A 24,309-nucleotide genomic window follows, 5' to 3' on the forward strand; every position below is an offset into this window, starting at 1 on the left:
CAGCATGGAGTAACAGTTTATCTTGCAAGAAATTTGTAAATTAGTCTATTTGAATGGATCTATTTCCGCAAGTATTTTTATCTTGTTGTAAAATAATTAGTTTGGAATAGCCAAAATAAATCTTAATTTACCTACTTTTCATAAAATCTTAGCTCGCCAATTAAACTTCTATGGGACAAACTATAGCAATTGCCTGCCATAGCCTAACCTTAACTAAATCATTGGAGTCGCCATACAAAGTTTGATGCAATTGAAGAAAACTGTCAATCAGAAGGTTCTTTCGTGTAAAACAGATTTTCAGACCTCAAAGCAGGTGCTGGAGAGACAGCTCAAGCTTATTCCTCCTGAGCTGCTATCGCCCACTATATGCATTACGTTTGATGTGTTATAGATCAGAGATCCGCAAATAGGCCTACTTGTTGGCGCGACCCAAAAAACAATCGCTCTAAATCTTCGTGACCCAAACGTTTCAGAAGCATATAATTTTTTACAATTCAATTTATTTACGGCCGTCCCCGCTTATCAAGCCCACATTGGGACCGGACAATTTTAGGCTTATTAGGCGGCTAGGCCTACTAAAGCGGGGAGACGATTCTCCGCCACTTGTAATGTATACCTTCAGTAATTCCAGAATGAACCAAATTGGGCTTAATAAGCGGGTGGACTTATTTACCGAAAGCTTAATAAGCGGGGACTACTGTAGGCTACTATTGAAAGGATAAATTTTCTTGTACAAAATTCTCTGAAACTTAGCACGTCAAAGAGTATAGGCCTACCTAGCTAAAAGCAGCACCGGACGAAGCTTGATTGACTTCCATCACTTAACCGGAATTAAAAAAAAGCATGTTTTCAGAAATGTGGAAGAAATTTTTTTGCTGACATGTAACTATTTTTTATTGCCAGATGAGGCTTAGATCGAGAAAGTCGACTACTGCAATTTGGCTGATGTTAAATTACCGAAATAGTGTTTTGCGAAAATGTATTTATTTTTGTATTTTAATTGTATTTGTTTCATTAATAATTTCTCTACGCTCCTTAATCTACACCGGTACTCCAATTCTAAACAACAGAATTATAAACACGTCGCACTCCCCAATATTATTATTGTGGGGAGAACCGAGAGATGTAAAATATCCTCTTTCATCAAAAGACTCCAATTCAATTGGATGCGAAGTAACCTTTGACAAAGAAATGCTGCCTAAAACGGATGCAGTGATCTTCCACTACTCCACTATAAATAGTCGGGATATACCTTGGAATCACTACAGGTAATTTTTTTATAATAAAAGCGATAAGCTTGCACGTTTGCACTTTCGAGGCCTCTCCGATAGAGTAAACCATTACACATGACCAGTTAGGGTTGCCAGATATAAATTTATTTTTTCTGCAAAAGAAAGGACCCATACTGAGTTGCTAAACTTCGGGAAATGAGACAAGATTTTCATCACAGTAAACCTCCGGCTCAAACGAGAGTAGGGTGGCCAGTTCCTTTCTCTCGGTCACATTTTGCATTATCGGAAAGCCAGCGCCTTATCGCCTGTTAAATAGAGTTAAGCCCCGATAGCTCAGTTGGTTAGCCCGTGACTTCTGGAACAAAGAAAAAGAAACTTCAAGATCAAGCGGCGCTGGTTCGACTCTCGGGGTGTGCGCTGGAGCAACGCACGTTAAGGACTGCTCTCCATTCAGCGGCACCTAATAGATGGAATAATTCCAGGCAACAAGACTTCAACAATCGGAAACTTCACTCTGTCAATCTCGGTGACCGGCCCTGCTTCAGTGATTCAAAGCCTCTACAAGTATGCAAAACTGCCAAGATTAAGCTCTGCAAGAAGCTTTCCCAGTCCGAGGATAAACATTCAATCAAGCAAACTTCCAAGTTCAGATAACTGCCAAACAGTCAGTGTTGGGCGCGATAACTCATTTTTCAGTTAAGCGATAATCGATAAACGAATAATGCCTAAAGCGATAACGATAAACGATAAATCAAAAAAAAGTTAAGCGATAACGATAAACGATAAATTATCGCCGATAATGTCCGATAACGATAATTTTTTTTCTCGATTGGCGCTGCCCCATCCCATGCAGCACGAACTGTTTTCATCAACATGACGAAAAATCGAACATAATATACTGTAAAGGGACAAAACTTTTTGTAAGTTATGCATGAATAGAATCGCAACAGCGGCAGTAGGTATCAATCTTCAACCTCTTGATCCAGAATCAAACCACTGAGGTAACCGCCGTGCTTATAATTATACCTTCAGATACCAGTTGGATGCTTTTATCAATTGGGTTACACTGCCGCTTACGTGCAGTAGGCAAAATAATTAAATCAAATGAAACTACCATAAAAAATTTCAAACTTTGTATTTTGCTTTCTGCTTAAAGGGCTGTTTACAGCAAAGTCAGCAATAATTAAAAAAATTCCAAAAAACGCAAAATGCTTGAAAATTTATCAGTAATCTTAAGCGTTATTGGTAGTAAAAATATGCATACTGTGAAATCCATCAAACTTGTCAAATTAGTCGTGTTTGTTCAAGAACAATAACATAATTATCGTAATATACTGATAATATCAGATAAATTTTTCTGTTTTCTTTGTGAACACCATCATTAAAGCAATGGCAGAACGCTGAGTTGTTGAAATAAGAATTACAATATAGGCACTGTATTATTAGTGGAAATAAAAATATTTGATTGAGCGTTGGCTATGTCGCATAGGTAAATCATCGTCGTATTCAGGTTTACGCCCGGTGGTTGAAGATTTAGATTAAGTGGACGGGAAGGCAAGGAAGCCAATCTTCATGTCCACCTTCAGGCATGCCTTTAAGTGTCCTGCCCTTTCGATTGCCGTTGCAGCGCTCTCACCACTCGGCTATGCAGCATAAGTAAATGAGAAAGGTTATACTGTATTTAGCATAATTTTACCACGCAACTCGATACGCAACTGTATGCTCATGAGCGGTGTCGAACCGGCGCCCTTTCGATTGCCGTTCCAGCGCTGTCACCACTCGTCTATGCAGCATAGGTAAATGAGAAAGGTTATACTGTATTTAGCATAATTTTACCACGCAACTCGAACTCGATGCGCCTATTGTAATGCAAAAACTACTACAAGATGCAAAAAGTGTGATGTCGGTCTGCATGTCAAATGCTTCAAGCAATATCATATTCTGCAATGACTTGTTTCAGTGATGGTGGTGCGAAAGACCATGTTTCCGATGTAAAAGCGGCCTCGTATTGCGACACTTTCATAAACCACTTGCCAATTTTTTTCGCTTCGCTTCAAAGGAATCTGTACCGCCTGTGCGCTTACATTTTAATTGTAAAATTCACTCGCGATTGCCGATTGCAGCAAAACAACAAGAGACTTGTTGCATGCATTTCATTGCATTGCAATTTGCAACTCTAAAAATTATTGTGTTGTCAGGGCCGTCGCTGCAGGGGGCGTGCTCCTCCCATGACAACGACCTGTACACACACACTTCACGCACTGAAGATGAACTGGTTTTAATTTTAGTTTCATGAACTAGGTGGCTAGTAAAAGTATTACTTTTCATGGTCTTTCCACTTGTGTGTTGATCCGAAATAAAATTTATCGGCGATTAATTATCGGCGATAATCAAATATTGCCTTTGGCGATAACGATAAACAATAACTGAAAAAATAATTAAGCGATAACGATAAACGATAAAAATTTATCGCCGATAATTATCGCCGATAAATTATCGCCGATAATGCCCATCACTGCAAACAGTGTGTCAAAAGTTATTTTGCTCACCAGACTTTTTGGTAGGCCTTAAATTTTATGTTTTTATTAGAAAGAAAATGAACTAGTTGAAAACTATGGGGCGCCGTTTGGAAAAACACAATTTAGCAATTTTGCAACACCAATTTAGCAATTTTGCAACACATTTAGCTATATTGCAACAATTTAACTAAATTGCAAAAATACAATTTAGTTATATTGCAGCAATTTAGCTAAATTGCAAAAATACAATTTAGTTATATTGCAACAATTTAACTAAATTGCAAAAATACAATTTAGTTATATTGCAGCAATTTAGCTAAACTGCAACAATTTAACTAAATTGCAAAAATACAATTTAGTTATATTGCAGCAATTTAGCTAAATTGCAAAAATAAAATTTAATTTTATTTTAGCAATTCAACTAAAATGCAACAGTTGCAAAGGACTGTTTAGTTATATTACAACAATTCAATTAAATTGCGTTAAATTGTTGTTGTAATATGCTAATGAGGACAGCCGGATTTCCATCTGTAATTTAAAGAATTGCCAAAGTAGAATGGGACGGTTTTTGCTGTTTAGGCTAGGCCTATTCTGTTTTGCATCTGGTACGGTACCTGTAGATAAGTAACGCGTCGTTTTTTACAGTTTGATATGTTTTAGAGCCCTAGATCAGTTGTGGCAGTTTTGGGATGTGGATTAACAATTCCTTTGGAGAACCAGGCTTAACTCAGTAGGCCTAACTGTCTGACTATTAACCGTCGAATGTCTTTCAGGCTAAAATTGACTGCTTGGACGAATGCTGTTTTGGGAAGCTGTTTTGAATTTTTTTTTTATCTTAGTAGCCTACCTTATGCTATTAGCACACTTTCTGTCCCCTTTCTCTCCTTTGTCAAAGGTCAGGGGGTAAGCTAACCCTCTGCTTCCCTCGCTGCTGGTAGAAACATTACATATCAATATCATCAAATGGAACGTTACGTATATACACATAGCCTACAATTAATTGATAGGTCTATCTCCAAATATTTGAAAATCTCTCAGGGCATGTACAGTGTACACCTATAATGGTAAAAAAGGAGCCTTATGACATATATATTAAGGCGATGTGAAATTTGAATGGACAAAATCGAATTATCACACAGGGTGACTACTGTTGTGTAGAGTATTTTTGTGAAGTTTTATGCAATAAAATCCAGTATCCGTAAACATGTAAGCGTTTTAAGGTTAGTATTTTCTAATTCTTGCAAGGTGATTCCACAAAAAATACTATCACAACGCATCAATCCACGTGATCCAGATGGCGCGCTCTGAATGGCTAGTTAGGGAAAACGCGTTGTGTGCGCACACACGCGCGCGCGAGCGATTGCTGTCTGCTGCTGAGAGATTTATAACTTGAGATGCTGAATTGCTGATTATATATTATTGAAGATAAGGCTGCAAAATTCAGATAAGAAGTTGTGTTCAGCCGAAATGTTTGCTATGATTTTATGCTTGGTTGTTAAATCATTCAGGCTTCGGTTCAAAGTCAGTTTAGGCTAGGTTTTCCAAATTGTGTAAAGTAGGCCTAAGAGGCAGTGTCTGTAATTATCAGGTCTTCTGGAATAAGAACTGCTTATTCAGGTGAAGTTGCTGTTTGTGGTTCTGCATTTTTTATATGTAGCTTTGAGAATGACACTAATAAAGTTCATAGTATTACGGAAGGCTCAGACAACTAAGTTTTCAGCACTTAAATTCTTAGTTCTGTGTACTGTAAGTAGGCTATGTTTTTTTTCAAAAAATACAATAATCTCTTCACATATTATCTTTAGTTCATAAAGCTAACCTTGTTGTGAGTAGCATTGTTAACTGTTAAATCATGCCTAAAAGTTCTAAAAAGAGAGTAAGAAGCTTGGAAAGCTCTTCTGTCATTGGACCCTCCAAGGAGCTTCCCACTGCTGATTTACCAACAGTCCAACACTACGATATGTTCTTGCATTCTGCAGCCTACTTTGTTAAAGGTGATACTCAAGTACTTTATTACTGCAACTTTTTCTCTGACAGGTTTTAACTAAGCTTGGTAGTGACATAAAACATAGACCAACTCGTATATCTTTGTATGGATGAAGGGTAGTTGTTAAAAATACTAACATATACCGTAGCTTGCATGAATGAACAGTACACGTAGGCTACAATAACCAACTAGCAGACACTTTTCAAAACTTTAATGTGTTGAAATAATAAATTGCACGTTTACAGAGACAGAGCACTCACAAGGAATTAATTTTTCAGGAATCTGGAAAAAAAGCTAACTATTCTCTTTTCAAATGAAGATCGCATTCCTAAAACAATTAAGGTTTCTCCTCTCCCAACGTTATCGTGGAGTAGAAGCACCGTTATACCAAATTGGGCTTCTTGACAAAAGGACAACGAAAACGCTTCAAAAGAGAGTTAACAAAAAGGTAAGTTCTTACATACGGTATCTTTACAAACTTTTTTGGCTGGTAATTTTCTATGAAATGTAGGCTAAGGCTTTATAAGTATATTCTTTGATAACAGGGTCATGCATAGACATGTCCCATGTTGTGTACTGGGGTTGGTCAGTTGTTGTCATTGACATGGCTCTTCTAACAACATTTGTTGAATGGAGCCATATGAGAAGGAGAATGGGTTACTGCCAATTCTACAACCCCACTTCACCATTGCAGATGTAGTGCAACCAACTCTAGATAGTAGGTGGTTTAAGGATTTTTCATTTTCCTAAAGCATTTCCTCGTGGGAAAGTGATTCAGATGTTCTGATTTCTATGTCTGTAAAGGCAGGCTTGTGCTTTCACTAAAGCTAGTCGTGCTATGGCGAGAAGATTTTTCTTGACTACCGTATCACTGTTTTTTACTGCCATTTGTCCGAAAGAGTATTATTTGTTATGTTTGGCATATATTGTTTTTCGTTGTGACAGTCAGAAATAAAAACAAACTGAACTGATTTACATGGATTATTTTGTGTTCTTTACATTTATCATTCACACAAAAAACTTGTTTTTCAAGAGCCTCAAACAACAGCGAGGAAATGATTTCGCTGCAGCAAAGAAGTCACAAGTGATAGAGGAAAAGAACTGGAGAAAAACAGCAGTTTTCTGCAGCAATTTATGAAGAAATTGACTCTCCTTTCGAACCAGCTGCACTTGGTACATCTGAATGTGACAATATGCCCCGGTATCCAGTGATGATCCCGCTCTGCGATCTTTTTCTGTGAACATGTTAGAAAATATTCGCAAAGGCAGTAACTCTTGTGATGTTTCTGTCCGCATTTTTACCCAACCAAAATTAAATTTGGATGCCAACTCACTGTGCTCTTTGATTGGGACCATGCCACCCTTACTGAGTCTAGCCTTGCTTCACACTCGACCATAGATGAACTAAAGGGTTTGATAAACACAAAATTTGAATGCCCTCATTTTCCTGCCCATACTCAGGCTGTGCAGCGTCTCATTTGGGAAGTCACTAACGACTGTGGAAGTGTTGCTGGCCTTCAACGACAGGATGGTTTCATTCGGGCGAGAATTGCTTCGCATAGGGTCTTGCCGAAAGCAGACACGAAATCTGACTTTCTTTCATTGGCTGCAGTATAATGTTTTGATATTCACCATTGTTTCTTGTTCATTGGCTGTATTCTTCATTCGTTTGTGCACGTTTTACAAGCACATATAAAGCTGGTTGGTTGATGTGTAAGCTACCATTGGAGAGTTGCAGTTACTATATCTGTCAAAAAACAAATGTAAATCGGCGAAAACAATCGAATATTAATGCAGTGCGTTGTGTGATTATGTAATACATATTACTACAACAAAACCAAAGTGTCATCTTATGCACAGTGCATTCCTACTCTTGCCATAGAAGTGAAAAAGGCTTTAATATCATCGGTTTTTGCTGACCAAGCAAAAATAGGGTTGCCAGGTGATTGTTTAATATCTTACCGTACACCGCCAGCCTTTACCTAAAAGGGCAACTAGCAGTCGCATCATATGTAATTGTTGTTGTGGTTGTTAAAGTTGGAAATTTTTACAATTTAAAAAAAATAAACAAAGTTTTTTCTTCAAAAAATTTGTACCTGGCAACTCTGTGCTGGCAACAAATGCCAAGGACAAAATCGACTACATGTTTAAGGTTACTGAATATTTTTGCGTGAAATTTTACAGAAATACTCTACATAGCAATAGTCACCCTGTGTGATAATTCGATTTTTGATTTTTCAAAATTTTTTGATTTTCACATCGCCTTAATATATATATATAATATAAAGATAAGAAGCAATAAGTAAATAATAATTCAAGCCACAACCAATCAAAGTTGAAGTTCCTTTTTAACCTCCCTTAACTGCTTAATTAGAATATTGGGCCTTTTTCAAATAGGCTACAATGAATAGGCCCAAAACATTAGATGAAAGGATATTTGGTACAGTTATCAAATAACTGAATGATTAGACCAAACTAGGTCCTAGATCTAACCGAGTTACCGGTAGGATCACCTTACTTGTACCTACCAATACAAAATGGCAACCTGCCGGTACTACTGGTATCTTGCTAACCAATATGCAGCACACTAAACTGTAATAGCCAGACACACTTGCCACACTACTTATTTCTGCACCGGTAAGCCTCGTCCAAGCAGTCAATTTTAGCCTGAAAGACATTCGACGGTTAATAGTCAGACAGTTAGGCCTACTGAGTTAAGCCTGGTTCTCCAAAGGAATTGTTAATCCACGTCCCAAAACTGCCACAACTGATCTAGGGCTCTAAAACATATCAAACTGTAAAAAACGACGCGTTACTTATCTACAGGTACCGTACCAGATGCAAAACAGAATAGGCCTAGCCTAAACAGCAAAAACCGTCCCATTCTACTTTGGCAATTCTTTAAATTACAGATGGAAACGCGGCTGTCCTCATTAGCATATTACAACAACAATTTAACGCAATTTTGCAATTTAGTTAAATTGTTGCAATTTAGCTAAATTGCTGCAATATAACTAAATTGTATTTTTGCAATTTAGTTAAATTGTTGCAATATAGCTAAATGGTATTTTTGCAATTTAGTTAAATTGTTGCAATTTAGCTAAATTGCTGCAATATAGCTAAATTGTATTTTTGCAATTTAGTTAAATTGTTGCAATTTGGCTAAATTGTTGCAATATAACTAAATTGTATTTTTGCAATTTAGTTAAATTGTTGCAATATAGCTAAATTGTATTTTTGCAATTTAGTTAAATTGTTGCAATATAGCTAAATTGTTGCAATATAGCTAAATGTGTTGCAAAATTGCTAAATTGGTGTTGCAAAATTGCTAAATTGTGTTTTTCCAAACGGCGCCCCATAGAAAACTTTAACTACCATACGTCTTGTCCCGTAACTTAGCAGTCGTCAGATACGCTAATGCACAGAAAACTTACGAATTTTGTGTTTTTGCAAGAAATGTCTTCTGTTTCGCACTAGTTAAGTAGGCCTAGCCTACAATTGTAAGGGATTTAGCATTAGTAGGGTGGTTTAGTCCATACACTATTTCAGGTGTGGTAAGAAAATGTATTAAAGTGACAAAGTTTAAGCTGTAGCGTGTTTTCAGACCCTGCCCGGGAGAATTTTAGGGGCCTGTAATTTTTTATGTGTGCTCGGAAATTTGAAAAAAATGCCGTGTATTCTGTTGTACATTTTAATGAAATTTATGTGTGAAGACAGCTGTAGATTTTTGAGAAAATAGCCTGGTATTTTCTCTTTCTTTAGTGTTTGGTAATTTGTTTTTTGAGAGGTGACTTCTTTCTTCATAATTTTTGTTGTTTTTGGGACTTGAGGTCCGGAGATTTGCACAAGGGCCAAAGTATTCTCTCTACAACATTGGGGAAGAGAATTGGTCTCATGGTGAGCTGAATGTGAAAACCAGGGCCTTTTTCTCTGATATTTTGCATCTAAAAGCAACTGCATCATAATTTTTGGTGTTAGCATTAAGCAAATAACTAGTCAGCTGGTTTAAGCATAGATATCTTACATATCGATATGCAACTCAGTGGTGCGTAACGATGTTTGAAGGCTAACAGCGTAGCTATGCCTGTATGCATTGACTTCAAACTTGGCACAGCAAAACAACTTTATTTTTAATATATTTTTTTGGATTTTGTTTAAATAAAACTTTCTTCGTTTTCAAGTTGACGTATGGATTGCTTGTGATGACGTCACGTTTTCGTTCCGCATGGACTGCTTTATGGAAATTCTGGCGATTGAAAACAAATCACAGTCACAGAGGGTACCTCTAAATACCCATTGTCTGGCATTGTAGGCATTGTCGGCTTTTCGAGGGGTTGTGGAGCATTTTCAGGGGTTGTCGAACATTTTCAGGGGTTTCAGGTATTGTACAGTAGGCTAACTACTTTCAGGCATTGTTGGGAATTTCTAGGCATTGTGTAGGATTTCCAGGCATTGTCGATCATTATCAGTGGTTGACAGGCTTGTGAGGCATTATGGAACATTTTCAGGCATTGTCCAACATTTTCAGGGATTGTCGAGCATTTTCAGGGGTTGTCAGGCATTGTAAATTAAGCTACTTTCAGGCATTGTTGGGCATTTCCTAGCATTGTCTAGGATTTCCAGGAATTGTCGATCATTATTGGTTTTTGACACGTTTGTCAGGCATTGTCGAACATTTTCATGCATTTTTATTCCCAGCTCTGCATGCGCAGCAGAATGATCCCTTTCTATTTTGCGTAGGTTGTAAACGTATTTACGGTATACACAAACACAGCAGCGTTTAAATGACCTGGCTATCATAAGTATCGACAATGTCTGACAAACCTGTCAAAACCTGGTAATGATCGACAACCCAAGAAAACCTTCGACAATGCCTAACAAACCTATCTACCACTGAATATGTTCGACAATGCCTGGAAATACTAGACAATGCCTGAAGATGTCCGACAATCAGTGGCGTAGCTAGGGGGCGGAAGGAGGGGCGGACCGCCCCGGGCGGCACGTCTGGGGGCGGCACTTTCAGACTGCGATTTTTGATTTTGATTATAATTTGATAAAAAACGCATTTCATTTTCACACAGGGCCGGATTTAACTAATGGGGGGCCCGGGGCACTTTTAGATCAGGGGCCCCGTGCAAAAAACTTCGCCTACGGCGCGAAACACCCCCTCAACGTCTACAGTAGCATCAATCCAGCACTGCACAGCATTTTGCAGAAACCACAAAAGCTAAAAGAAAAAAAATAACACAAAATCACATTTTTTTCACGTAGGAGGCCCTTTAAAAGTCGGGGGGTCCGGGGTAATTACAATGCCTTGAAATTACCGACAATGCCTGAAAGTAGCTACTCTACAATGCCTGACGACCCCTGAAAATGCTCGACAACCCCTGAAAATGTTCGACAATCCCTGAAAATGTTCGACAATGCCTGAAAATGTTCCATAATGACTACCAAACCTGTCAACCACTGATATTGATCGACAATGCCTGGAAATCCTTGACAATGCCTGGAAATTCCTGACAATGCCTGAAAGTAGCTACTCTACAATGCCTGACAACCCCTGAAAATGCTTGACAATTTTCGAAAATGCCTAACAACAAGCCTGTCAACCATTGATAAGTAGGTAAAGACCTTTTTTGGAGCTGTAGTTCCAGGACAAGCTGAAGTTTTATTCAATTAATCTACTGAGTGTTACCAAAATGAAAGTTAATGCTGGCTACCGAAAGCTGTGCTATAACATTTGGTAGCCTAGTTATGGTGTGTACCAAACATTAAAATTGTCTTGGTTTGGCGGTTGGATCCGTGATGCTAATGAAGCTGTCTCAGCAGGGGGGAGGATGCCCCCTGCCCTCAAATTTTCTCTGGATGGAGTGGCAATGGTGCCCTTTTAAGGTCATGTAAGCTACTGCACATTTTGCAATATAGGCTAACAACTTCTGCTATTCGCTTTTAGCCAAACTATAAGGCCTATAGCCTACAGTAGGCCCACACAAATTATCCCGTGGACACATTTTATATTTTGCAGCAGATTGTGATGCTATGAATGTGAAATTTACCTTTCATTTTTTGTTCAAGCTATTGCAATTATTCGTCTGTCTCACATTTCGACTTTCATGGCTAATAGCGGGAAAACGAACGAGTTGCCCAGCATTATCGCTACCGTATATTTCACCCTAAAATCGTTCCGGCGCCCCTCTATCTCAAGTTTGTAAACTGCCTACAACAAGCTTTAATGAGTCACTGGAAATAAGCTTAAATGATAGTTCCAACGATCATGAAACAGAAGTTGCATAACCTACGTGAAGAAAGATTATTGTCTTGATTTTTCATAGTAGGCTATTCTGTGAAAATTTGAAATATACCCCAAACAAAATATTCCAAAGGAGCTCAAAAGCCACCACTCGCCAAGCCCAAACCGTACAATAATAGCCTATCATAGATACGCTAGCCAAGCTGGCAGCCTTGATTGTTGATTGTGTCCATAAAGTCAGTCGAGCGTGACGATAATTCCACGATTGCTGAGTTGCATATCTATATGTAAGATATCTATGGTTTAAGCTACACTTCCTCAAAGGACAAAAGTAAGGCTTGCCACTCTCTAAGTACCCTATCTACAGTCCAACACTACAGCCCACTCTGAGTAGTAGTTGTATGGGAATAAAAAATGTGGTATTGCAGTATTGATCAGTAATGGGCATTATCGGCGATAAAATTTTATCGCCTATCGTCATCGCTCAAGTATTTTTTGAGTTATGGTTTATCGTTATCGCCAAAGGCAATATTTGATTATCGCCGATAAATTTTATTTCGGATCAACACACAAGTGGAAAGACCATGAAAAGTAATATTTTTACTAGCCACCTATAGTTTATGAAACTAAAATTGAAACCAGTTCTTCTTCAGTGCCTGAAGTGTGTGTGCACAGGTCGTTGTCAGGGGAGGGGCACGCCCCCCTGCAGCGACGGCCCTGACAACACAATAATTTTTAGAGTTGCAAATTGCAATGCAATGAAATGCATGCAACAATTCTCTTGTTGTTTTGCTGCAATAGGCAATCGCGAGTGAATTTTACAATTAAAATGTTAGCGCACAGGAATTAAAACAACAGAATTTAACCAGTATAGTTTGGTGTCATTTTGAACAGGTTTAATGTCATCATTTTATGAGGTGGCGCAGACTGGACAACCTTTCGATTTTACATCGAAAACATGGGTAGGCACTTTTACGTACTGCACTGCCCGAAGAGGCAACCGCAACCATGCGTATCGTATATGACATTACTGGTGTTTTAGTCACAACTTTTCTCATAAACTCCATTGTTTGCAGTCACTACGATTCTTCTTGCACTCAGTTCAGTTGAAGAAGAAAAAATAGTATTAGCAGAGGGTGGGAATCGAACCCATGCAATCGAAATTATTACTCCTCTGCCCTTACCATTAGGCAATGTTGGTTGTGGCGATGCATGCAGTTAAATTTCTTTGTATCAAAATCTTTCGATAAAGACGACCAGTTAATCACGTGTTGAGTCATGTCACGCATGATAGCGCTACCAACGTCAGCGATGTCGTATGTCACGCATGGTTGCGGTTACCTTTTCGGGCAGTGCAATACGTAAAAGTGTCTACCGAAAACATGGTCTTTCGCGCCACCTCACGATCAACTATTTTATTCTTGTGTTTTCTCTTTCTCGTTGGAAGTGTTAGTTTTTGCAATTGTCGTAAAAAAATAAAATCTCTCTCGTCAAAACATGAAACTTACTGTTTTAAGTGCATTAAATCTTTAGATAAGTAGATTAACTAAAATTGCATGAACTTGCCTTGAGACGTGCGGTTACGCTGCAAACTCAGTTTAAAAGACAAAATTTACAATAACAACACAAGATCGGTTATAGACTGTAAGATCGATTTTTTTTTCTAGCTTGGCGATATAACTTTAATCCAAAAATAATAACCAAATGCGTAACCAAAAATAATAACCGTTATTTACTCAACGTCTTTTCTTGATACGTCATATGATGCGTCTTTGCCTCGTGTAATTTAAACGCCATGTGATGTGCCTTTCTCCTATGCTATGCCGTTTCATTTTGCATTTCGTTTTTTCAATTCAGTGTTTAGATCAGTTATTTATTTTCAGTGTAGATATGATCAGCAGTTATTTTTTTTGTTACTTGATAAGGGCTAACGTGTGTATGGCCGAAAACGTTTGTAGCTTATAGTTTATGTTCAATTTTAATGGATTATGTTAAATGTCATGTGGTTGCTTGGTTGTATATGTCTGTGGTTGAAGAAAGTGACCTCTTTACCAAAATTGTATTATAAATGCGTAAGTGCCATTTAACTTAAAAAGTTAACCCATTTGTGCCGAAAGTGAAAGTACTTAAAAACTTCTTCGGAAAATTTAAATATTGCATAATTATGACCTAAAAAACATATCACAATTATTTTTTTCGTAATTGTGTTTGCACGTTTTGAGAAAAAAGCCGTCCTATCTATAGGACGCTAGGCAAATCCGTTACCAAATTTCACAAGTTTCTTGTGCGTAATGCGTAAGCGTTATTATGTTTTACTTATCGCTCAAAGTGATAAATGGGAAATGTCTTGTTCATGTCTTGTCATGTCATTATTGTCATCGAGCATTTTATTGAAATGAAAGTTCAAAAAGTATGAAGATGAAAGTTAGCAAAGTAACACAACATCACTGAAACAAGTCATTGCGGAATATGATATTGCTTGAAGAATTTGACGTGCAGACCGACATCACATTTTTTGCATGTTGTATTAATTTTTGTATGACAATAGGCGCATCGAATTGCGTGGTAAAATTATGTTAAATACAGTAGCCTATAACCTTTTTCATTTACCTATGCGACATAGCCTACCTCAATCAAATATTTTTATTCCCACTAATACAGTGCCTAAGTTATATTGTAATTCTTATCTCAACAACTCAGCGTTTTGCCATTGCTTTAATGGCAGTGATGTTCACAAAGAAAACAAAAAAAATTATCAGTAAATTACGATAATTAAGTTAGGCTATTGTTGTAAAACAAACACGACTAATTTGACAAGCTTGATGGATTTCACAGTATGCACATTTTTATTACCAATAACGCTTAAGATTATTTATAAATTTCAAGCATTTTGCGTTTTTTGGAATTTTTGCAATTATTGCTGACTTTGTTCTAAACAGCCCTTTAAAAGCAGAAATCAAAATACAAAGTTTGGAATTTTTTATGGTATTTTCATTTGATTTAATTATTTTGCCTACTGCACATAAGCGGCAGTATAACTCAATTGATAAAAGCATCCAACTGGTATCTGAAGGTATAATTATAAGCACGGCGGTTACCTCAGTGGTTTGATTCTGGATCAAGGGGTTGAAGATTTGATACCTACTGCCGCTGTTGTGATTCTATTTATGCATAGGCTAACTTACAAAAAGGTTTGTCCCTTTACAGTAGGCTATATTATGTTCGATTTTTCGTCATGTTGATGAAAACAGTTCGTGCTGCATGGGATGGGGCAGCGCTAATAAAAAAAAAATTATCGTTATCGGACATTATCGGCGATAATTTTATCGTTTATCGTTATCGCTTAACTTTTTTTTAATTTATTGTTTATCGTTATCGCTTAAGGCATTTTTCGTTTATCGATTATCGTTATCGCTTCACTGAAAAATGAGTTATCGCGCCCAACACTGAGTATTGTTTAGTAGCCTACTTGTAGTGCGCTAAGAGCTTGATTTGAAGCACAACAGAATAGGCTAAGTACGGTATGAATCATTTTTTTGACATCTGAACAGAAACGAGAAACAACTTTTTATTTGGTGGTCTATGGAAAGTCCAGCGATTATTCAATCAAACGGAAGAGATCTTAGAGAGTTTGATGAAGGATTTTTCAACTGGACTTGGACATACAGAAGGGATGCGGATATTGTAGCGAGTTATGGAAGCGCTGCAAATCTTCTTGCCAAACTTCCACGCGGTAAACCGGCTATTCAGAAGATTTTTCATGCTAAGAAGAGGCTTGCTGTGAGTAGTGTGACTCAGAAATGTTTTTCTTAAACTGTAAGTCGCAATCCCAAATTGGGTATGGATAATGTTTTAGAAGACGCCATACTCGAATTTTACCCTTGTTTGGGATGATCAGTGGTGAATGCAAGGGAAAGCATTGGGCCATGCACCCCCTCAAAAATGTTGATATTTTTAGTGTTGTTGTGATTGTGTAGTGCAAAAATGTTATTGTTGAAAAGTGGTCTTGATTAGCAGGGCAGTATTATCCCTCCAGGGGGAAAGGCCATGGCAGTTACCGGCCCACTCATTTCAGTTTCTTTAATGTTTTTTTGGCTATTTGAAATGAAAAAAAAATGTAAATATTGCTGTTAAAGCTCGAAATTCAATAGCATCGCGCAAGGCCCTATTTACTGCTTCCAAACGCCAGGTTAGTGGCTTGCATCTCTGTTTAGGGATACACCCATATTCATATTTAATTGGTGCAGCGTTTTTCCTCGATTTTAAATAAAAAATGTGACAATAGGCCTACTGCTACAAAAACTCGAATTTCATAGTTTAGGCTGCATTAATCGGATTTGTATTGATTGCATGCGAAATGACCATTTTAAATGAGCGAAACCAAAAAATCTGTGTTATCTTGTTGGAGTTTACAGAAGAAATAATATTACGCTTTCACTTTATTGGAAAATGGTTGATAGCTTGTCCAAAATTAAATGCTCGTGATACGACGAAGATGTTCAGTAATAAAATTTCGAGGCGTTGACAGAAACTATTCAGCGTATATTTGGCATTATGATTGTTTTTATATAGCGTTGTAGCCTATCCATCGCAGAATGCGTTGCTCCTCAGCGGTTTACAAAGCAGACAATGTCAATGCAGCCGTATAGAGACGCAACTGAGTACATTATTACCCCAACCCATTCCATTGCTCAGTGCCAAGCAAGAATTAGATCCAGTACCATTTTTAAAAAGTCTTTGGTATGACCCGACAGCAGGGCCGTAACCAGACCGCAGAGTAAGGGGGGGCGAAAAAATTGAATCATTATAATTGTAGCTGTTGCTCGAAAATGTTGGGATTTTGCCAGGGAGGGAAGCGAAATTCCCTGGCTGGCAACGGGCCTGCCCGACAGGGTATTGAACCAATGCCTAATGACTTAGAGGCGGGCGCGCTAACCACTAAGCCGGTGCTCGTCATCAAGAGTGACGTATGCGACGTCAAGAGTGTTATATCACATTTTTATGCTGTCAACACGAAATCAACCCAAACGAGTAAACTATAGTTGCTGCTAACTAAAAAATTAAGTCCTGCTCAAGAAACATAGATATGTAGGCTACCACTAATGATCTCAAACAAGGGTAAAACTCGAGTATGGCGTCTTCTATATTCGCTCGATCGTGGCCTGACTACGAATCTCCACATCCCCTGAATTCTTGGATCATGTTTCTATGATTGCCTTTAGCTTCATAAATAAATAAATAAATTGCTTTATAATTAATAATTCCACCCTGATAGCTCAGTTAAGCGCCCGACTTTGTGAACAAAGAAATGGTAAGATAAAGTAGCGCTGGTTCGACTTCCGGTGCGTGCCCTTGAGCAACGCATTTCAAGGACAGCTCTATAGAGTTAACGGCACCAAGTTGATGAAATATCTCACAAACAAGCAGAAACTTTACTCTGTCAAACTGTAACCGTGTTTGCTTCTGCTTTTCAAAGCTTCTACAAGTACCGTATTTTACGGACCATAAGGCGCAATTTAAATCCTTTTTTCCTCATAAATTGATCGTGCGCCTTATTAGCCGGTGCGCCTAATGTATGGATCAAGTAGGCTAGTGCTTTATTGCCTACACTCAAAACCAGTACCGATACTATCATTATATACCTGTAAATAAACCACCGCGTCTTACACAATAAACTACGGTAAAAGCAACTATGATATTTACTAGGCCCATTTTTTCTTTTCCTCATTGTGCTATTGTGACTTGCTTACATTTATTAGGGAACGTTCAAATATTACGTAACGCTTTTTTTCTGAATTTTTGACCCCCCCTCCCCCATGTAACGCCAACGTAACGCTTTTTTCAATCCCCCCTCCCCCATGTAACGCTTTTTCACTACAAATTCAGCACAAAAAACTACCATTCCGTACTGTAAAGCGTTACGTAACGTTTTGCTTGAACCCCCTCCCCCCCCGATGTGACGCTAACGTAACGCTTTGCATAAACCCCCTCCTCCCCCTCGAAGGCGTTACGTAATATTTGAACGTTTCCTTACGCAACAAGTAAACTGTGATATTCACTAGGCCCATTTTTAAAATACTGTACGTTGCGGATACGATGCGTTTAAAATACCCATACTCGTTAAAGGGCGGGGAAACCCAAATTAACTTTTTTCGAGTTTTTGTTTCAGCGTGATGTCATTGTGTACAACATGCGTTTTAGCAATAAAAAAATCCAAATTTTGTTGCCCTCGTCTCGCTCAGGCCGCTTTTGTTTGATACCCGTTTGCGAGGTCTTGTTGCGCATCAAGCTGTGATGCTGTTCGCTATGACGTCACAAGGTACATATAGTTGTGGCCAAAAGTTTAAGACCAGACTTGATTTATGACGATTTTTGCATTACTTCAAAATACTGCATCAGATATAAGATGATGCATAAAGATGATGCAACTGAAACAACATCTGATGCAGCATTTTGAAGTAATGCAAAAACGGTCATAAATCAAGTCTGGTCTTAAACTTTTGGCCACAACTATATGTACCTTGTGACGTCACAGCGAACAGCGTCACAGCTTGATGCGCGCGAGACCTCGCAAGCGGGTATCAAACAAAAGCGGCCTTAGCGAGACGAGGGCAACAAAATTTGGATTTTTTTTTGCTAAAACGCATGTTGTACACAATGACATCACGCTGAAACAAAAAACTCGCAAAAAGTTAATTTGGGTTTCTCCACTCTTTAAAATACATTGCGTTCTATAGCCCGGTGCGCCATATGTATGAACAAAAAACTAATCAAAGCAATTTATTGACAGTGCGCCTTATAATCGGGTGCGCTTTATGGTCCGTAAAATACGGTATACGAAACTACCAAGATTAAGCGCGCAAAGAAGCTTTCTCAGTCAGAGGAATAAGATTTTCACAACCAACCCATCAAAGTTGAGTCGCACTATCGTCGCCACTAAAGTAGGCTACAGTAGGACTGTATTAGACAACTGTGACAAATTGAACTACCTAGTAGGGGAAGGTTTGGTTAGTTGAGCCGGGTAACGGTTGATCCATCCGGTTTTATCGCAACGTCGTGCTTGACTAGTCAACCGTTTCATAACGAAAATATGGAAAAACTTGAAGTCCATCAGCACATGTAGCTTTAGGGATTTTCTACAAGCAGAAAAATTGTGAAGCAGTAAAATGGTAGGTAAAAGTAGTTTTGAGAAAAATAAGAAATGTGTTATTTTTTCCTACGATGTTTCATCGTTGTCTTGATGGAAATACTGGGATAGGTGAGGGTAACTTACTCTTTGTTTTAGTAGTTCTCGTTGCTTGATTAGCCAGTTGGTTCTTGGCAATTTTTCATGAATTTTGAAAATGGCGGCGATGTTAACAGTTGAGCCACTTGCAATGTTCACGGTTGAGCCATGCCTTTGTTATAAGGAATGTACTTTATGAGCCGATGGTCCTTACGTACTGCCCTAATTTTGTTGTACATTACTGTAATTGATGCGTAGAACTGGTGTCTTAGCCGGGGGCGGTCCACTGCCCCCCTTAAACTTCCATAAGAGTAGTTTTTTCTGTTATGCGCCAGTTTGAGGGTAATTTTTTTAGCACTCCCCCCTTATATTTTTCTCGATAGCAACGCCACTGGTAGCTAATGTTCGTTTTCTTCACAAACCTCGCGAAATCGTTTCAGAAAGGTAAAAGCACCTTCGTGCAAAGTTTCCTATTCAATGATTCTCATTGTTTTCAGAAATATAAATTTCTGTTCGTTCAGTGTTCACTGTTCTTTCATTTTAAGACACTAGACACAATACACAGTTTAAACTTTTTTTGATTGTTAATTTGCAAGATGTTCAAGAGAAGAGTTTATTGTGTTTGATGCAGATTGAGCTCTGTTTTGGGATATCTTTTGGAAGTGAAATAATGGTGGATCAACCGTGAACAACGGGTGGCTCAACCGTGAAATTTAGGGTATCATTTGAGCCGGCTAAATTTCAATTTTAAAATGCCGATAAATGATATAAATCGGGGTTAGTCGCAAACACAAACATGTTCACAAGAACCGCATAAGACTGAAATTTATCATGATGGATTCGGATTTTTGGTAAAGTTTGTCGTTAAATTTTTATTGCAGAAAACTCGATTTCTGGCTCAACTAACTAGACCTTCCCCTACGTATCCTCCTTTAAAGGGATACTAAAGGAAAAACCTGACTTTGCGATTTTCCACGTTCTTTGTGTTTAACATGCTACCATAGAACGATTTTCAATAAAATTTTGCCCCATTGCGGTCTGACCACCATTGCGCGCGTGCTTTTGTCAGAGCTTTCAAAACGAAATTGGCCTGAGCAGCGAAGCGTGCGACTGTACAGTTACGTCACTAAAGACTATAGCAATCAGCTAATCTCGCAATAATTGTTACTGCGGGCCATTTGACTGTAGGCTATGTATGTATGTACATCAAAACAACACATTTCAACATCAAAACATCAGACAGTTTGCTCAAAACATCACATGTGGTAACGTGGCTTTTGTTATTGCTGTCTTTAGTGACGTATTCTCGAGCAGTGTTTGCACTTTTTGGTCATTTTGAAAAAAATGAAAATAAATGAAACATTGGACTTTGGGCCTTGCCAGCGTCATTAAAAACAAATTTTTTTCGGTAATTTTTTTTGAAATGTATTCTTGAATGTTCAGTTTACTCATTTTAATGCTTAATTCCCGTTTGAAATTTTCATTTAGTATGCCTTTACCAATATTGTAAATAATCAAGCTAAACCTCCTTTTTACGCAATTTGCAAGATCAAATGAGTCTGCGGTTGCGGCAAGACAACCGTCGTTTTGATGGTCAGGAAAGGTAGAAGGCAAATGTTGATTTTTTTTCAACAACTACCCTACATGTTGAGGCAGTAGTGGATCTATGAAAAATTTTGCAAATTACACATATTTTTTCGATGTTTGTGGGGTGATTGTGACCAAGTGCCCCAATGACTCCGCTATTGCGTTGAGAAAAATGTAGGCCTGTTGTCGGCGCACCTTCACTCACACTGCTGGCTAATGTTAACATCTATTAGCCACGTATTATGTATTTTAGCTTCTGCACATAAATGAGTTATGTGTAAGATGGATAAGTCTTGAAGATAGCCTATAGGCTGCCTTGTGGTTTGAATCCCAAGTTTGGTAAGTTACACTCAGTGGCGTAGCTAGGGGGGGGCACTTTCAGACTACGATTTTTGATTTTGGTTATAATCTGATCAAAAACGCATTTCATTGTCACGTGCTTTTTCTTGAAGGGGCGGAAAAATCTGAATCCGCCCCGGGCGGCACATTCCCTAGCTACGCCACTGGTTGCCCTAGCAGTTAAAATTGATCACCTTGATCAGCACAGCATTGAGATTATGATAAATCCAAAATAAAACCATCACGTAATTGATATTCCCCAGACAGCCACTTCATCTGGCCAAGATCTGGTAAGGATCAGATCAGTACCCGATCTGGACCAGATAAAGTAATTGCCTGGGTTTCTTGTAAATTTAACCTCTTACACTCCACTTCTTGTGCAAGAAAGCAAGCTGAGTTGTTTGGGCAAATGCAATGCACAGTGGCTGCATAGTGCATGCCACTGTTTCAAAACAAACTGCAGTTCGACACAGTTTCAAATTATAAAAAACTCACAGCACAACTTTTGGATGAAAAAAATTAGCTCTGACTAACAAAATATCACACCATTTAATAAACTGAACTACCCATTTTATTGCTTCAGATTTAGAAACTACCCATTTCATTTCTCCTCACAGTGGACATAATTTAGAAATATATCGGTTGTGCAAAAAAAACGTATGCTTTTGTTTTGTAGAAGCGGTGTGTCATTGAGTTATCAATGTGCAACAGCAATGGGCTAACATGAAAGGTTCACAATAATGTTTAGACCACGCTCCTCACGTATGACAACAAACTGAGAGTGTCTTAACAATGCGCCACGGTTATCCGACGATAGATCTTTTAACATTTGATCTAACTTGAAATGTTCTTAGCAAAAAGCTTGGGGTGACACGTTTTTTCAGACCTCTGCTGTGCTATGGTAATTGACATTTTGGCAAGCAATATTTTTCACTTGGATGGGCGAAAATATAACGTGAAACTGAATTGAAATGGTTTCACCAACCTAAGTAACTACTACTGAGGCTCCTGCCGAACTAATGGTATTTGGAATATGTAGTGCCGCAGCTGTTATAAATTTTGTATTTCTATTTTCAAAGGTATGGATTGCTAATAGATGTTATTCTACGCACGGTGAGAAAATGCGTTGGAATTTGGCAATGGAGCTTCGAAAAGCTGGCTTGAACATAACAACGTATGGAGATTGTTTCAACAATTCACACATGATAGCATCGAAAATGGCCGCTAAGAAGGTCATCCGAAAGCACAAGTTTTATTTGGCATTTGAAGATGCTATTCATTGTACAGACTACATTACTGAAGAATTTTGGAGCCAAGCTCTGATGAACGACGCAGTGCCCGTAGTATGGGGGCCAAAAAAGGGAGACGTGGTCAGGGTTGCCCCTACGAATTCATTTATTTTTGCTGAAGACTTTAAAACACCTAAAGACTTAGTTGATTACCTAATTGAGTTGGCTTCAAATAAGAGCAGATATTTGGCGTATTTACGATGGAGGGAATGGTATGGTGTAAGAGCATTTTCAATGATGCAGAAAAAAATGAAAAAACAGTCTAAGTTATTATTGCAAAGTCAACAAAAGACAATATGTGACAGAGTGCGTGAAAACGGCAAAAAGAAAATTATTAATTCACTTGCGTTTGAGTTTTTAAGTAGCAACTCTGAAGAATGCCTTTTGGGAACATGGCCTGAGACTCCCAAATGTGTCCATGATTTTTGCTTTGAGCTGAACTCGAAAATTACTTTCGTTTTTCTAATATCTTTAAGCTGTTTATTGTTTTCCAAAATTTATATTTGCAAACTTAAAAAATTACAAAGTGCAGCTGCTTCTGTCTAATGCAGTACGGTAAGTAAACATTTTAAGCAGTGTCCCTCAAAAATATTTTTACCAATCGCTGGGGTAAGAAATAGTGCTTTTGCATTTTTTTTACTTAGGCTAAACCAAGCTTTCTGCGCAAATCCAATTTTTAATTTGATTACGACCTATCGTTACCATACAAAGTCTGCATCTGGATCAAACAAAAATGTTATTGCGCCAAAAATGACCAAAACAAGATTAAATTTGCCAAAATTTCTCTGGGGGCAAGCCTCCTACACCCCCTTTCATACTTCACTCATGCTTTACTTTACTATTTCGGGCATTAAGTTTTACATTGTCCATTTATTTTGTTGAAAGGATGAATGTGAATTCACCCCCTAATTGAAAGAGTTTACGGCTATAGCCCAAACTAGATTTCGGGGGGGGGGGGGGTGAGATGGTGCTCACACGTCCTGTGTGTCCTCATCAGGAATTAGTTTTTAATAAAACATTTAATAAATATACTGAATACTGAAAAGCTCGGGTGTTCATTAGGACCATTATCAACAGTGGTGTTGTTTCTAGCACTAGTTGCAACGTTCATCTGATGAAAGTGAAAGTAAAGACAACAACAAACAGGTTGATTAATCGTTTCACTGACGTTTCGCGTACCATGACAATGCGCATCCTCAAAGCGAATAACATACAAAATAAAATTTACAAAGTTATACAGTATACTGCAGTGCGGTTGAAGGCAAGAAAAAATGAAACACACATTATTTTAAAGGTTGGCCATAGATGTGTGAGATATAGGTAGCCTACATCTTTAGCCAACCTTTAAAATAATGTGTGTTTCATTTTTTCTTGCTACTGTATATTTTATTTGAATTTTAAATCGCCGAAATATATTTCACTTGGAACTTTTGTAAAACCTTTGGAAGTTGAAACTGGAATTGATGGATCAAATTTTATGTGAACGAAAGTGCTATGTTCATATTTTATTATATCTCAACTTTTATATTTTATCTGAATCCTAACGGTCACAGCACAAACACTTTCCGGTAATTTTTACCTTGCTGAGTCTTTTATGACATCACAAACAAGTTTTTGAATGGGAGACTCTCAAAGTAAAAAGTTAGGGAAACTTGTCACTTTTTCAATTTCTTTTGTGTATTGTAAAATTTAAATCGCCCTTGTTACACAATAGCCTACAGGTGTTGGTTGTCTACCATTTGTTAGACTTGTTGGTGTGTTGTTAGCACGTGTTGGTTGTAGAGTTATTTTTTTCAACCGACGAAATAAAATTGTTAAGGGAGCGTTCTACTTTTCTTTGTTCTTTCTTTTCTCAGTTTGGAGGCTGTGCATTTCTAAGAT

At 38.0% G+C, this 24,309-nt stretch overlaps 1 protein-coding gene across 1 annotated transcript; it reads left to right on the forward strand.

Moving 5' to 3' along the window:
• Nucleotides 1-1,191: 1,191 nt before the first annotated feature.
• Nucleotides 1,192-23,337, forward strand: LOC145766583 (4-galactosyl-N-acetylglucosaminide 3-alpha-L-fucosyltransferase FUT5-like). The gene is made up of 4 exons (XM_082578301.1): nt 1,192-1,268; nt 15,540-15,768; nt 22,219-22,734; nt 23,314-23,337. The coding sequence occupies exons 1-4, from the start codon at nt 1,192-1,194 to the stop codon at nt 23,335-23,337; spliced, it is 846 nt and encodes a 281-aa protein (XP_082434427.1).
• The last annotated feature ends 972 nt before the right edge of the window (nt 23,338-24,309 follow it).

The sequence above is a fragment of the Aplidium turbinatum genome, chromosome 3, assembly GCF_918807975.1.
Source record: "Aplidium turbinatum chromosome 3, kaAplTurb1.1, whole genome shotgun sequence".
NCBI classification, from domain to species: Eukaryota; Metazoa; Chordata; class Ascidiacea; order Aplousobranchia; family Polyclinidae; genus Aplidium; species Aplidium turbinatum.

Bases quoted from the DNA above. Each gene is read 5' to 3' on its own strand.
- LOC145766583 (XM_082578301.1), top strand. From the start codon at position 1,192: ATGCTGCCTAAAACGGATGCAGTGATCTTCCACTACTCCACTATAAAT. The intron at 1,269-15,539 runs GTAATTTTTTTA...ACATCTGAACAG, and splicing joins ATACCTTGGAATCACTACAG to AAACGAGAAACAACTTTTTA. The intron at 22,735-23,313 runs GTGCGTGAAAAC...TTTTGTTGAAAG, and splicing joins AAAAGACAATATGTGACAGA to GATGAATGTGAATTCACCCC.